Source organism: Cicer arietinum, chromosome 4 (assembly GCF_000331145.2).
Source record: "Cicer arietinum cultivar CDC Frontier isolate Library 1 chromosome 4, Cicar.CDCFrontier_v2.0, whole genome shotgun sequence".
NCBI lineage: Eukaryota > Viridiplantae > Streptophyta > Magnoliopsida > Fabales > Fabaceae > Cicer > Cicer arietinum.
This window is the reverse complement of record NC_021163.2, coordinates 24478095-24493865: the sequence shown is the minus strand read 5'-3', so window position 1 is coordinate 24493865 and position 15771 is coordinate 24478095. Positions and strand designations below refer to the sequence as shown.

Here is a 15771-nt window from a genome sequence, read left to right as displayed (position 1 = left end):
TACAAAATATATCAAAATATTTAACAATAAATTACTAAGTTTGATGAAAAAAGATAATAATACTAAGTTTGATGAAAATTGATTATTTTTATAAATTTACCTCTGAAAATAAATAATTAATTAATATTTCAATTATAGTATTTAATGTTGATTGTATAAAAAATTTAATTAATTAAGGATATATTAATAACTAAATAATCGAGAAAAAGAAATTCTTAAAAATGTTTTATATTTAGAGACAAGTTAGTAAATCTTGAAAACATAACTTACACGAGTTTTGAATAATTTTTTCTTTTTCTTTATTTATTAGAGTGATTTTGCCACAACAGTATAATTTATATACTTTCCAACGCCACGGACGAAAAGTATGACAACAGGATTGTAATTACAAAATCGAAGTTAAATGAACAGTTAATACGTTAATTAATTATGTTAATTGTTTCGAAAATTTTTGAAAATGGGTGTTTGGTCTAGTGGTATGATTCTCGCTTCGGGTGCGAGAGGTCGTGAGTTTGATTCTCGCAACACCCCATTTTACTTAATGTCTTTATATTATTTTGTTTTCGTCTTCTCTCTATATATTTTTTTTTACCACTCTCTTTGTTCTACATATTGGTCCGAGTTCGAAGCCGAGACGTTGAACCTAACAATATCGATATTTGTCAATTGATATTTTTGAAATATAAGTTAACAATTCTTATTGTCTTTACACTATAACCTAATTAAGATCGGTTCGACGAGTTGAGTTTTTAGGAAACATTTATTTTTCCTTATTTTTATTGAATTGATATCGATATAGATATTGTCCTAATCGTAAAAATTAGGAGATCCGTTAACTTTTAAATACCGGTGTGGACCACCTCTGAATGTGGTCTACCGTAGCATCCGCCTAAATTTGAGTGTAAAAGTCACAAGACAAAAGTTACAAATTGTAGATTCAAGTCAGAATCAAATCTAAAGGCAAAATCAATTCTAATAAAAAATTCCCAAACGAAATTAATTTTAACTCTTCATAATCAAGTTTGGTTTCCCAAGAGTGAATCCAATATGCAGTGAGCAAATGTTTTCATTAAAACTGAAATGTGGTGCTTATTTTGGTTTATCATATATTGGAATTTTTTTAACAATAATGTGTGGGAGTGTTTTATGTGATGTTTTATGCTATTGAATCACATGAATACATGACACGACACTCACATGTCATGCGTTAACACCTATAATAATTTGAAAAGATAGAAGTAATTGAGTGTAACTAATATGTCCGACATTGACACATGTTTAATACAAGTCACGTCATTAATATAAAATATTGATGCTACATAGGTTTTAGCTATGAAAGTCGTTTGGTCTGACATATTACAAGTTTCTGGTTGTGAATGTTGGATAAGTTTCCCTTTTACTTGATTGCTCAATAGGTAATTTGAATGGCAATGGCCAAAATTATATTGGAATGGTGGTGATTGAAGTATCAATGTCAATTTACAAGGAAAGGGGTTTGAATTGTAAATTCACCTATTTAAAATTTCTTGTTAAAAACTTAAGAAAATAACTCAAGAATGAGTTTGGTTATGAAAACAGAAAATGGAGAACGTTCTTGGTTCTAGAAACAGAAAACGGAGAATGTTCTTGGTTAGTTAAAATCACAATTTTAGTTTATCTATTTAACTTTATAATCAAAATGATTGAAAGTAAATGGAGATAAGGAAGATATACCACATAAAGATATATCCTGGTTCACCCAACTCGAGCTACGTCCGGTCCTCACAACTGTGAGATTTTCCACTAAGTGTTCAAATATAACACGTTCTTGGTTTTACACAGTTTTTGTTACAATTAACCTTGATCTGTAACAACAATTCTTTTCCACCCAGAAATGATTCAATCAAGTCACCTATCAATCTTGAGAGGATTTTACAATTCACCTTTTAACCATAAAAGAATTTTCACAACAATACTAAAACTATAAACAACCCTTATAGTTCTGAGTTTATGCACTAGTGATTTAGAGATATTGGTTGAATCTGATTATGCTCAACTCGTGTTTGAGAATAGATTCTTGATAAAAAAACTCAGTAATACGATCTGGATATATGAGAATGATTTAAGAACTGATTCTTTTGCAAATGAGAAGCTTTCAAGTATATAAGTATATGTGATTGATGAATTTTCTTAGAACTTGAAGTTCCGTGTTTTCCTTGAGCTTGGGGTTCCTTTTATAGGTTTTAGTATGTTTAATGACAGTAAAACATAGCCGTTGGAAGTGCTTTATCAGTCTTGACCAAAGACCAGATTTTATGATTAAAATATGTTAAAGTCTTTGAACACTTTTGAGTTCTGTTTGACTGGTTTGGATTTCTTCATTCTTGGACAGCTATGATCTTGTTTAATGATCATTTAATCTTTAGATATATGATTGATGAGATCAGTTCAATATAGTATTTTGATTCGCACAAAACAGGTTGGAAAATAATGATATAAGGTTGGAGAATGATGTAACAAAGTTGGAGAATGATGTTCAGTAAGCTGGAGAATGTTCGTATCATTTTGGATTGATGACATCATACTTGGAGAATGATTGTTGATCATTTTGGAGATAGTTGTAAATCATTATGGAGAAAGATGTTTGCTGCTGAAGATCATGTGTAACATGTTGGAGAATGTTTATAAATCTAGAGACTGATGTTACACTATTGGAGAATGATTATTTGACACTTTTGCTTTGAGTTGTGCATTTGATCCTTTTGAGTTATGCTTTTGCCCATATGAGAGTTGTATATTTCTAGTATATGTACTGGAAGTCCATTCGTGATTTACAAGAGCTTTCCTTGCATTAAAAACTGATGAGATCTTGCTTGCTGAAAATGACAAGAACGTGGAGAACGTTCTTGGTTTTCCAGATTATGTCATGAACGTTCTTGGTTCAGTCTTGATCGTATTTTGCTCTTTCTTTGAACTGATTTCTCTTTTATTTGCTTTGTACCTAACTTGGATTATTACACTAAAAAACACATGTTAAATTAACACATAATTTAGAATTATGATTAGAGTATTTAATTAACTTATTATTTATTTACATCAAAACATTAATTTGATATTTTGCCTCAAAACTGATTTCTCATTCTTAAGCTAAATAATCCAGAACTAAATGTAATAGCCTATGGTTTTCATTTTAAAATTGATAATCTCATTCTCATTTCCTTATGCATGCAGATGATTAGAGGAAATATTGTAGATCCCTGTTGAGGCACTTGAACCTATGAATAGGACATTAATTTTTTTGTTTAATCTAAACACTTCTAAGTGTGTTTCTAGGTGTCAATTGTCTGAACTATGTAGCTGCGAGTAGAGATGAAAATAAGCTAGGCCGTCCGACAAGGGTCTATGGCCTGACCTATTTAATAAAAAAGGCTAGGTTCATGTTGTTTTTAAAGCCTATTAGGTCTGACAGGTCGGCTTATATATATTTAATTATTTATTAATGTTATTTTTTATTATTATATTAATAATATTATTTCCTATTTTAAATTCTATCAATTAGGCATCACTCAGTAGTCATTCCATATTCGGTAGTCATTCAATTAGTCAATAACTCAGTAGTCCTTCCATATTTGTTTGAGAGGTAATAATAGATGCGTTTATTTTAGGAAAAAAAATCTATTATTTAAAACCAAGAATTATGTTTTATGATTTAAAGGATGTTTGTTTTAAAAATTTTAAAATTATTTTTGTTAGAAAAATTATTTTTTGTTTAATATATATAGATATGTACATTGATATTGGTATCTGAAGATCATTTAAATGTTTTAATATTAATTTAATATTAATAAGGCTTTTAAATAAGCTTCCAAGTCAGATCATACTTTTAAAAAGGTCAGGCCAGGCCGAAATATAAGCGGCCGTAGACTAAACTTAGGTCTAAAAAATTAATCGTCAGACTCAAACATTTGAAAGTCTGATCTGGTCTGACCTATTTCCACCCCTAGCTGCAAGTACATTGTATTTTCAAATTGAACCTAGTGTAAGTGTAATTAAAGATTATGGCTAGTCTATAGAATACTCTGCTTGGAAATCTTTGAGTCTTGTATTTTATCTATCAATGTCTCGAATGAAACATGTTCTTTGTTACAGTTTCAATTGATACTACTATATTAATAATTAATTCGTGGATTTCTATTCCATCATTTACGTGGGAACCATTCACAAAATATTGCAGGTTACATGAATTTCAATCCATTAAAGATGTAGTATTGAAAAATAAGTGTAAGAGTGAATGTCGCTATAATTTTTTTTATGTATTAAATTTATGTTTTTCTTTTAAACTTCATGAGACATCCAAAGTATTTGAGAACGAATTCTAATTAATACTTTTTTTTTGGAATAAATTACAAGTAAAAATAGATTAAAATATACATCTTAAGAAATATTAATGATGATATTTAAGATTAACTTTTTTAGATTAAAAAATAATTTTATATTTATATTTCTAAAAATAATTTTTATGAGAATTTATTCAAAAATAGGTTTTTTGATCTTCAATAAATAAGATATTTATTAATAGATATTTTAACATAATAAAAATTACATTTAAAAAAAAAAATCTCTTGAAAATAATTGTGAAAACTATTCAAATTAGCTTATTATTTTAAGCTTTTTTTTTTGAAAATTTTTCATTTAGAAAAGTTGAAGTAAGAAGATAAAATATTTAAAATAACATTTTTTTATATAAAAAAAGTAGATAGAAATAAAAATGGAAAAATAAAAATCGAATTTTATGAATCTATAAAAATTGAGGGATATAAATTATAGTTTATGTCTGTTATTTATAGCATAACAATGTTGCACACCGTAACAAGAAAGAAAGCAATTAACAATAATAAAGCTGTTTTTTTTAACTCAACTAAAATATTATCTAACTCAATTACCGATTACACCGTGAGAAATCAAAGGTGAAGATATAAAACACGGAGATTTCCGCCACCCAGATCTCTACAACCACAACCCGTCATTCGCCGTTACCACGTAATCGGAGCCTCTTTTATTCGCTGCCGCCTTTCCTCTTCACTCAAAGGGGTAAGTTACTGATGATTCAAAACATTTCTTCTCAAATTCCAATTTTTCTATAAACCTTAGCCACCAAAACAAAATATTACTACTTTCTTAAATTTCCATGCTTTTGAGAGTCACACCAACTCTTTTTGCCCCAATTTTAATCCTTGCACTCAACTAAACAATTTGCATCTTTCATTGCAAAAGGATTTCTGATTTTGTCTTGTTAGAGTTGTTTCAATTGAAATACTTGGATAATGGTTAGTATGAAATCATACTGCTCTAGTGGTGCCTGTTTATATTTACTTCCTCTGTAAACCTATAATGGATGCAAATTGAGTCGTTGCTTGTGTTTAGTTTTGTGGCAACTCAAATTGATTCTGAATCAATTGATTTTAGTTAAAAGTGAGTTGAACTAAACAATTTTACTCATATCACCCAAACATGTCAAAACAATTTTACACCACCATAATTGATTTTGGATCCTCCAGTTGGGGAACCAAACATGCACTTAGTGTATGTTGCGTTCCAGTTTTGGACCAAGCAAAATTGATTCTAGAGGTTTAGAATTGATTTTGACTTATTTGGTTGTTCTCTGAGTAGAATTGATTTTGCCTGTGGAATTGATGAAGTTAAAATTTGTAGCTTTTGCTCTAGAATTGATATTTAGCCTTGGCTTTATCATTTGACTCACTTTCACATGAAGTAAACACAAATCATTTTACTTTCAACTAACTTTTAGCCAAAATCAAATTTACTGAACCAATTCATTCAGAATCAATTTTGTAGCTGCAGAACCTTGAATTAATCACTTGTTTTTATGTTTTGGTTGTGTAATCATTCTGTCGTGTTTGTAGTATTTCAATGTTTCCCAAGATTTCCTATTGTGATGTGGAATTGATTTTGAATACAATATGCTAGGTATGGTTGTTCATGAGTATACATGAGTTCAATGCGTTACAACAAACCACGGTTAATCATGAACATATATTGCTTTGGAAGGAATCTCGTCACTGCACCATCGTGTTCTTTGTCTCCTGTGCATCTTCCAGCACAAAAGTATGACATCATTTTTTAGTATGTAACTCTTTGTTATGCTGTGTTCTATTCAACAATTTCATCTTCGTATTCATGTGTACAGTTTGCTTTTCAATAAAAATGTTATGTCTGTTATGTATCTTCTAGGTTGTCACTTGATATATTAGGTGCTGACTGACTGTCTTGTATGTTGTAATGTAGGGAAGCACATTTTTGGTATGTTTTACCTGATGAAGTAAAAGGCACAAACCTATTGAACCGATATTTTGAAATATTAACACCTTGTGAGAAAGAAAATATACTTCGCATGCGTGGGGAGGAACTGAAGAAAAGTGCCCTCCTATCTCGTGCATTGGTTCGCACTACATTGTCAAGATGTAAGTTTTGAAGTTCTCATATATTTAATGCAAAATCCATACACTTATATACCAATGTCTGGTACCTCAGTGGCAATTGTGAGAATCGGACCTGTCTGTCAACATTGTTTCCCTTTTCTTCTGGAATAAACCGCATTATGTAACTCTTAACCTTTACAACTGTAACATAATTTGATTATGTTCTAACTGAATAGGCATATAGCCTACTTGTTTGGTGGAACATCTGTTATCTGTATATTAATCATGTTCTTGCTTCATTTGGTTCTGATTCTTTCTATATCATGATAGAGGTCATGTATCTAAACATTATTTTTTACTGCTAGACCAGACAAATTGTCATGTTGATCCAAAATCCTGGAAGTTTAGGAAGAACGATCATGGCAAGCCTGAGGTGTGTTTTTCTATTGTTAATTTATTACTCTGTAACTTTTGTATGATTGCACCTTCTTGCTTAATTGAAATGTATTGTTCATTTAGTTTTCTTGTAAACACTAAAAAAATTTAGTAGCATATTTGAATAGGTGGATTGCCAATATGCTGATGATTGGAGCTTACCACCACTACATTTTAATATCTCGCACACTTCTTCTTTGATAGCATGTGGAGTAACTGTGGGCTCACCGGTATGTATATAGAATTACTGTTCTAGTTTTTAAGACTTTTTATTTTAGTGGTCATTTTTCTTGCTCACGGCTGTTGGCTTTGAACAGATTTAACTCGTTTTCTCATTGTAGATTGGTATTGATGTCGAAGAGAAGCAAAGGAGGTTAAAGAATGACATTTTAGCCTTTGCACGTCGATACTTTTCTCCACATGAACTAGAAATGTTGACACAAATTGTAGACCCTGAGCTTCAGCGTCAGGAATTTATAAAATTATGGACTTTGAAGGTTAGTCAAATTATTGAACGTGGTTTGATTTTTACTACTCAGTTAGGAGTTGGGTGAGAAACAAATGAAACTCTTTGAACTATTATCTAGACAAAATTTGACTATTTCTCAGTTTTGTAGAATAGTGGTGCTGTAACGCAGTGGAATTTGAACTAACCGTTTTTGTTCTGCAATACGCCATTTTGTACCAAATATTTTCAAATAGCGGTCATAGCTGTGTTGTAGCACCGTAGCGTAGTGGAAGTTGAACAAACCACTATTTTTCTGATCCGTGATTGACCACATTGTTTCTTTTGTTTAGCTTTGCATCATTTATTTTCCCCTTTGTTAGCTCTAGTTTAAGTAGTCCTTTGTTTTATGTACAAGTTCCTTATTTTTGTGAAAAGTATTTGTGCGACCAATCAAGTATAGAGAGTAAGCATAAATTTCCTTTTATACGTATCTATTTTATGATAGTTATGAGCATAATGTGATGAGGGAGCTTAAGTAGGTTGAAAATTCAACCTATCTTTTTTTGCCGTTCTGCAGCTTCACTTACAAAGACATTTCCCATTTATAGGAGGCATATGTAAAAGCACTAGGAAGGGGTTTCTCAGCATCACCTTTTAATACTTTCACTGTTGGATTGAGAGACCATATGAAAGGAGGCATCCATGTTCCACCTCATGGGATTTCTAAGGTATGTTTTTTACAAGGTTTGTTCGATATTATATGTTAATGAATTACTGTCATAAGAACATATTCAAGCAGAAATTTCTGTATAGTCTACAAATCCTTGCTTTATTAGTTTGTATTTGTCTGCATCAACAGTTTATTTTGCTGACAGGAAGCTGAAATTACTGTTGAGCCTTTTGGTGAGCTGAACAATCTTTCAAGCAATTGGCATTTTGTGCTTCTAGAGTTGCTTGGTTCTCATTATGCTGCCGTTTGCGTAGAAAAGGAAAGCACCAATACAGGTAGCAAGTCTTTTTCTTTTGGTGTTGTAAGGAATATTTTACAGTAATGGTAGTTGCACATTACTTTTATATTTGCACGCCGCGTGTTAAACTATTTTCTGTCAGATCTAAATGCAGCAAAAGTTGTGGTAATTTGTAGATCCAAGAAATGTACGAGTTTAATTATTTTAACTACTATTTTGAGATGTTTGAGTAGCTAATACAGCCTCATGTTTGTGGTTTGCAGGCAAAGGGAGCATTCCAGTAAATCTAACGATACGGAAAACAATCCCATTTGTGGGAGATGAATGTGTTTCTGGTACTGACCCTGTGGTGGTGATTGGGGGCTTGAGTAAACTGTTAGTGTGCTGATTAGTGATTTTATAATAATATGGAAGTTTTGCCAACAGCTTTACATTTTGGAATCACTGTTCAAACTTATTTTAGAGCTCCATTTTTTTTTGTTGCTTGGGAAGGCTTGGATAGATGCTGATAATTAATTAAGGAGATTTAAATTCGGTAGTTTGAAGTAACAAGACTAGTTTTTACCACTTATTTCTTCCATACCCAATTGATTTTCCTCATCAATCTCCCCCAATGGATTGAAAGTGACAATCGTGTGCGATTCTTCCTTACTTTTATTGCTTTGATTTTCCATAATTTTAAACTTTCAAAATTGAAACATGGATCCACCTTTCAGTTCAAAAAAATGAATACACTTATCGTTCTTCTATTTCAACAGTTCGTTTATTTTTTATACTTGCTATTGTTATTCTTATATTGTCTGAACAATCAAATCATAGTTTTCAAATGTATTGAGGCAAGTATCTTTTTCTGACATAAAACGTCCAGTAAGTGGAATTGGATTGCCTACCTTTAAGGTGGTAACTCCTGCCTTTGGTGCAATCTCATCAGTATGATATATTGCTCGCTTCATATTAAGCCATGTGTTCAATACTTAAATTTATTTTTTTTAAAAAGCTTAAAAACATACACAAGTTTTTCACTTCCACGAATCTTCTTCAATGTGTCGTCGTCCTCCACACTGCCGTCGACCCTACGATGCCGCCGTCAATCTACTTACTGCTTCTTCACATTTGGATAATAAAATAACTCCATTTAATATTTTTTTTTCCACAAATATGATTGAAATTTTTTCTATTCACTGAGTAATAGAGTTGGGGACTGTTAGATTTTATGTTGGTTGCATTATTTTTTTTTATAAAACAATGAAATATAATGTTATTAGTTATTCTAAATGGTTTCTGTAGAGCTATTTTAAATTGAGTAGCACTTTTTCTTTTGCTTTGAAATTGTGATATTACTAAAACAAAACAACACATTTTTTTAACTAAAAATTAGAGTTACAGATAGTTATTCAATATTCGATAGTTTTTTATTCATTTAAGTATTTCTAATAAATTTTTAGGTTACTTCGTTGAGTAGTTTGATCAAACATCACATCTTCAAATGTTGATTGGAAAAAGGGTATGAAATTTGACAAAATAGATGTAGCTTATCAATTTTGACTTATACACATGTTGATTTCAGAGTTAGAAAACATTATGTGAACAAGAATAAATGTGACATTATATCATCATGTAGGTTTGTTTGTTCGAAGGATGGGATATGAAAGATGAACAAGAGAGAGACTTTTGTTAACAACCCTAAAATCGAGATTAGAACGGATTGCAAAACAAAGATTTTAGAGTAGTTGTTATGATATTGTTCATATGTTTTACCTTTCCACCTCCATTTATCACTTCGTATCAGTTTTTTAAAATAGCGGAACAATGGCCACCAACGTTCTTAAGGAGTAGCCATTGTTCTACAATACCACATGGAAGGTTCACAATCCACAAATTGTGGCCTTCTAATCAAACCTCGCTTCAGTCATCTAAATGTGTTATGAAAGATCTGAAATTTCAATCATTCAACAAGGCAATGGTGAGTATTTTATGTATAAAAATATTAGATTAATAAGATTTGATTCACATTTGTAATTGAAGAAAATCTAAAATATGATTTGATTCAAATTTATAATTGAATAAAATCTAAAATAAGATTTGATTCAGATTTATAATTGAAGAAAATCTTTGACTAAGTTGAAAAAGAAGATACAATCAAGATTTGATGAAGATTTGATCAAGTTTTATTCACAACAAAATATGAACGGAATCAATCTAAAGAATTTACAAACTCAATATGAATAAAATACAAACATAATAAATCTAAAATAACTGCTCATATTAGATTCATAAATAAATAATTGACTAAAATACATATTTTTTAAAAACATTTTCTTCAGAACTATTTTTGAATAAGATCATTGATGACCAAGCTATGAATGAAGATACAGTTCAGAATTAACACATGGACTAAATTAAAGTCATAATTTTATCTGTAAATAGATACTCAATGCTGAAAAAGAAGATAATTGAAAATCAAAAAATAGGAGAAGAACTCAAAGCTCAAAATTCCAAAGTTATTTTTAGAGATCATAAAGAGAAACACTTGTTTAATTCAAAAATATTTTCTAACTATTTTTTTTCTTAGAGTGTTAGAGTTATTATTATTATTATTATTATTATTATTATTATTATTATTATTATTATTATTATTATTATTATCAGCTTTGTTAGAAGGAAACACTTAAAGTTCCAATCATTTACTTTCAACTTGATAGTGGTTTAGTTCATTCTTCAATCTGAGATTATCAGGTTGTTAGGAGAAGACTTGACTTGTAGGGTGAAAGTTGTTAGTTCCTCAAAAGTATGGGATTGTCGAACTGTTTCAGAAGACTGGTTTGGAGGGTCAGGTGCTTTGTAATTCAATGTATTTGAATTAGTGGATTAAAGTCTTTTAAATGAGATGACTGAATATAGTCAAGTTAGTGGTGAACCAGAATAAGTCTATTTGTTAAATTATTTATGCTTTCGTTGTTTGTTGCCTCTGAATACAATTGCTTCCACTCCAAGTAAGTTACCAAAACCGAACGATTTTTTTAATAAATTATCAACTTTGACAAACACAATTCAACCCCCTTCTCGTGTTTGCACCTTCAAAGTCAACCTAGTTCATGGAGCTAGAAAATAATTGAAGCCCATAACTTTAAGAAAAAGGGACATGCTAAGCATCAAAACAAATGTCATATGTGTGCTAAAGTATGACAATTCTAAAAATATTGTCCAAAACGTAAGGTTTGGTTGGAGAAGAAAGGTTTGTGTAAAACATATGTATACACTTTTGAATCAAACTTAGATAATGCTAGTGGCTTGACTCTGGTGCTACTACTCATGCATCTAATATGATGTAGGGATTCCTTATGCTCGAAATCACAAGTCAAAGTAAGATATTTCTCTAAATGGAAAACCATAATAAAGCTCCAATTGAAAGCATAGGGACTTATCGCTTTATTTTGGATACTAACTATCATTTAGATCTAATAAAGACTCTTTATGTACCTTCAACGTCTAGGAGTTGTGTTTCTCTTGAAAGTTGGACAGTTATGATTTTGAATTTTATGGTGGGCATGGTTGTTTTAATTTATGTAATAATAATAAACTTATTGGTTCTTGTTATATTACTGATGATTTATAAAGATTGAAACTTCATAATCAATTTTATGAGTCATTGCTTTTTGAGTATCAAAGTACTAGAATTAAAAGTAACATATTTAATGAACGTTTTGCATACTTGCAGCATAAATGCTTTGGTCATGTATCCAAGAAAATGAGGTTCTAAAAAAATTAGATTTTAATAAGTTTAGATTATGTGTGGATTGCATTAAAGAAAATTATACCACACATAACAAGAAACTTGCCACAAGAAACAACCAACTTAAAATTATACACACTCATATATCCAAGAAAATGAGATTCTCCAAAATTTAGATTTTAATGAGCTTATGTTATGTGTGGATTGCATTAAAGGAAAGTATACCAGACATAACAAGAAAGTTGCCACAAGAAACAACCAACTTGAAATTATACACACTCATATATGTGGACCTTTTGAAACTTCATGTCTTGATGGAGAAAAATATTTTATCACCTTTATTTGATGACTTTTCGCATTGTGGATATGTCGATTTGCTTATAGAAAAGTCTCAAGCAATTGATGCTTTTGAGATGTATATCAATGAAGTCGAAATACAATTAGAAAAGAAAGTGAAAGTCGTAAGATCTGATAAAGGTAGTGAATTTTATGAAAAACATGATGAAATTGGACAATCTCTAAAGCCATTTGAAAAGTGTCTTGAAAGGCACAATATCCATACACACCACGCAAAAATGGTATGACAGAAAGCCATAATCAAACATTAATAGATATGGTTAGGAGTATGATTAACAACACCTTATTGCCAATTTTTGTATGGATGTATGAATTAAAAGTTGCTATGTGTTTATTAAATAGAATTTCTAGCTAGGCAGTTCCTAAAACTCTTTTTTAGTTGTGGACAAACAGGAAATCAAGTTTAAGGCACCTGCACATTTGGGGTTGTCCGGTAGAAGTAAGTATATAATCCGCATAAAAAGAAATTAGACTCACGAACAATAAATTGTTACTCTATTAGTTACTTTGAGAAGTCTAAAGGGTATATCTTTTATTGGTTACTTAGAGAAGTCTAAAAGAAGTTAAGGTAAATATTACTTTACCTATAAGTCTTCCTTTATCGACAATCATTCCAAATATTGTTATATAAAATTCGAACAACAATGAATAGAATTTTAATGATAACACGCTCAATGAAGAGACTAAATCACAAAGGTATGAACAAAATGAGTCTCAAGAGGCTCCTTTGAGAAGATCTCAAAGAGAAAGAAAAATAGTTATTTCTAGCTATTATGATATTTATTCACCATAGTCGAACATTGGACTCAATGAAGATCCAATTTCATTTTCACAAGTCATAGACAGTGTTGAGTTAGAGAAATGGATTGATGCCATGAAAGATGAGTTAAAATTCATACAAGAAAGTAAAGTTCGGAAAATCATTGAATTTCCAAAAGGTGCTAAACGAGTTGTTTGTAAGTGGGTCTTTAAGACCAAGAGTGACTCAAATGGAAATATCGAACGATATAAAGTTCAACATGTTGTTAAAGGATATACTCAAAAGGATGGTGTTGATTATAAAGAAACATTTCTTTTTTCTTATAGAAAGACTCATTGCATATTACCAGGGTACTGGTGGCTCATTATGACTTAGAGTTACACCAGATGGATATGAAAATAGTCTTGAAGAAGAAAATGTCTTGAAAACAATTTTTATGAAGGGAATGGTCATATGATGTGTAAACTCAATAAATCAATATATGGACTGAAACAAGCCTCAAAGAAATGGTAATATGAAGTTCAAAGATACCATTACCTCTCGAGTTTGAAGAAAATCTAGTTGATAAATGTATATCCGGAAAGATCAGTTGGAGTAAGTTTATGTTTTTAGTCTTATATGTTGATGATATTGTGCTTGCAACTAATATTTTGAGCATGTTGCATGAGAACAAAGAATACCTCTCTTAGAATTTTGAAATGAAGGATTTGCAGTTGGAATGTTAGGCAGGTATCAAAATAATCCTAAAATTGATCATTGAAATTTGCAAAGAAAGTTTTGAGGTATCTGCAAGGAACTAAGGAGTATATGTTAATGTATAGAAGATCTAATCAATTAGAAATAATTGGATATACCAACTCAGAATTTGGTGGATGTGTTGACACAAAGAAGTCTACTTTTGCCTACTTATTTCTCCTTAGAGAATGAACCATATTACGTAAAAGTGCTAAGCAATTTGTTATTGCTTCATCTACCATGGAAGCTAAATGTGTAGCATGATTTGAAGCTATAATTCAAACATTATGGCTGTAAAATCTTGTTTCAAAGCTTAGAGAAGTTGACCTTATAGCTAAGCCGTTGAAAAATTTACTGTGATAATTATGCAACAGTATTCTTTTCAAAGAATGATAAACACTCAAAGAGTGCAAATCACATGGAGTTGAAGTATTTTTCAGTCAAGGAAGAAATTCATAAACAAGAAATATCCATAAAGTATCTTAGAACAGACTCTATAATTGTTGATCAGTTAACTAAAAGGTTAGAATCAAATACATTTAAGGAACATGTACTAGAATAGGTATTGGTTGTCCTATTGGGTAATGCATATGATGAAGTTGATACTCTAAGCTCTTTATGATTATATATTTTTGAACCCGTATCATTTATTTCAAGTTATTGTGCACATAATTTTAATTATGAGTTACAACATAAATATCCTAAAAACATTTAAGAGACCATAATGATATTTTATGTGGTGCTTAAGTACTTGTATAGTAGAGTACTAATATTTGTGGTATATGAAAGGAAGGGTGTTTTAGAAAATAATATTACATGGTCGTTGTAAATCACATTTAGTGTTTTATTATATTAATTTAATTATGTACTCGCATGAATGAGATTTGATACATGAATTTTATTTATCATACTTATGTATTGGTTTCTTTAAATTTTTGAGAAAGTGAGAGAATATAAGAATTTTTATGGTTCATAACCTTTCAATTTATTAGCCTAAACTAAATTATAGTAACCACAAATATTAAGAGCTACCAATTGGAAAGGCAATGGTTTTAGTAACCACTAAAAATTGGAGAGAAAAGCTATAGTAACAACTAAATATTAAATGAATCAATTTCATGAGTTGATACTCGTACTTGATGGATATCTGAGATTAAATGAAACTACCTATAAATTTGTCCTCTTTTCCCACAAAAAATACATACATTTTTTTTGCTTATGTCTACAAAATAATTTTCATCCTTACGTGTATGAAAAAAAACAAAATCATTATATTTTATCAATTTGATACAAAATATTGTGGCTTCTTCGTGGAATCCAAATATGTGATGATTATAAACTTTAAAATTTTTACGTTGTTGAATATTTAGACTAAAAGTTTATTATGATAATTGTTCTTCATTTAGGCTTTGGTGATTGAACCACCAACTTGGAAACTTATTTGGTCATATTTAATTTCATAATCCATATTCATATTCATATTCTTCAGCTTTTTAATTGTTGAGTTATGTCAAACAAGCTTTCAAGTTTTAACTACAAAAGAGTAATACATCAAGGGATATAGCTGAGATGACGAGTATGATAATTAGTTAGTCTCAAGGAATTCTGAATCGTTGCAATATTTTCTACTGCTTGTGGAACCAATCGTTAAACAATGAATCATTCAACACTTCCAAGAGAATAGAAATTCATATAGTTCTTTTGCCGAAAAAATTGACAAAGTTTGCAAATCTCATCATTAATGATTTTGTCCATAAAAATAAGCTTGACTCTACTATGTTGTCAAAGTTTACTAATCAAATTGATGTTATTTATGTCTAATTCTACTTAGTGTTAGTTATGGATGGTCAAAGCTTATCAAATTTGGTGTTTAGAATATATATGTTTGTACATGGTGTCCAAAAAGGAGCAAATTT

General features: G+C 30.2%; 1 protein-coding gene and 1 non-coding gene across 5 annotated transcripts; both read left to right on the top strand.

Annotated features, from left to right (window-relative positions):
- Window positions 1-459: 459 nt before the first annotated feature.
- On the top strand, window positions 460-531 carry TRNAP-CGG (transfer RNA proline (anticodon CGG)). The gene has a single exon. It is a non-coding gene; the product is annotated as a tRNA-Pro (tRNA).
- A 4326-nt stretch (window positions 532-4857) lies between these two features.
- Window positions 4858-8837, top strand: LOC101494039 (uncharacterized). 4 transcript variants are annotated; one of them, XM_004493988.4, is made up of 9 exons: window positions 4858-5070; window positions 5968-6105; window positions 6286-6461; window positions 6785-6852; window positions 6983-7084; window positions 7196-7351; window positions 7911-8030; window positions 8178-8307; window positions 8534-8837. In XM_004493988.4, exons 2-9 carry the CDS (start codon window positions 5990-5992, stop codon window positions 8656-8658), a joined length of 993 nt encoding a protein of 330 aa, XP_004494045.1. In that variant the 5' UTR covers window positions 4858-5070; window positions 5968-5989; the 3' UTR covers window positions 8659-8837. The 4 variants fall into 4 exon arrangements, with proteins under 4 accessions (XP_004494045.1, XP_027188112.1, XP_073223083.1 ...); XM_073366982.1 differs by lacking the exon at window positions 4858-5070 and adding an exon at window positions 5134-5306; XM_027332311.2 differs by lacking the exon at window positions 5968-6105.
- The last annotated feature ends 6934 nt before the right edge of the window (window positions 8838-15771 follow it).

Excerpts from the sequence above, each read along its gene's own strand:
- LOC101494039 (XM_004493988.4), top strand. The coding sequence starts at position 5,990 with ATGAGTTCAATGCGTTACAACAAACCACGGTTAATCATGAACATATAT. Across the intron at positions 6,853-6,982 it reads ACGATCATGGCAAGCCTGAG|GTGGATTGCCAATATGCTGA; the intron begins GTGTGTTTTTCT and ends ATATTTGAATAG. Across the intron at positions 8,308-8,533 it reads AAAGGAAAGCACCAATACAG|GCAAAGGGAGCATTCCAGTA; the intron begins GTAGCAAGTCTT and ends TGTGGTTTGCAG.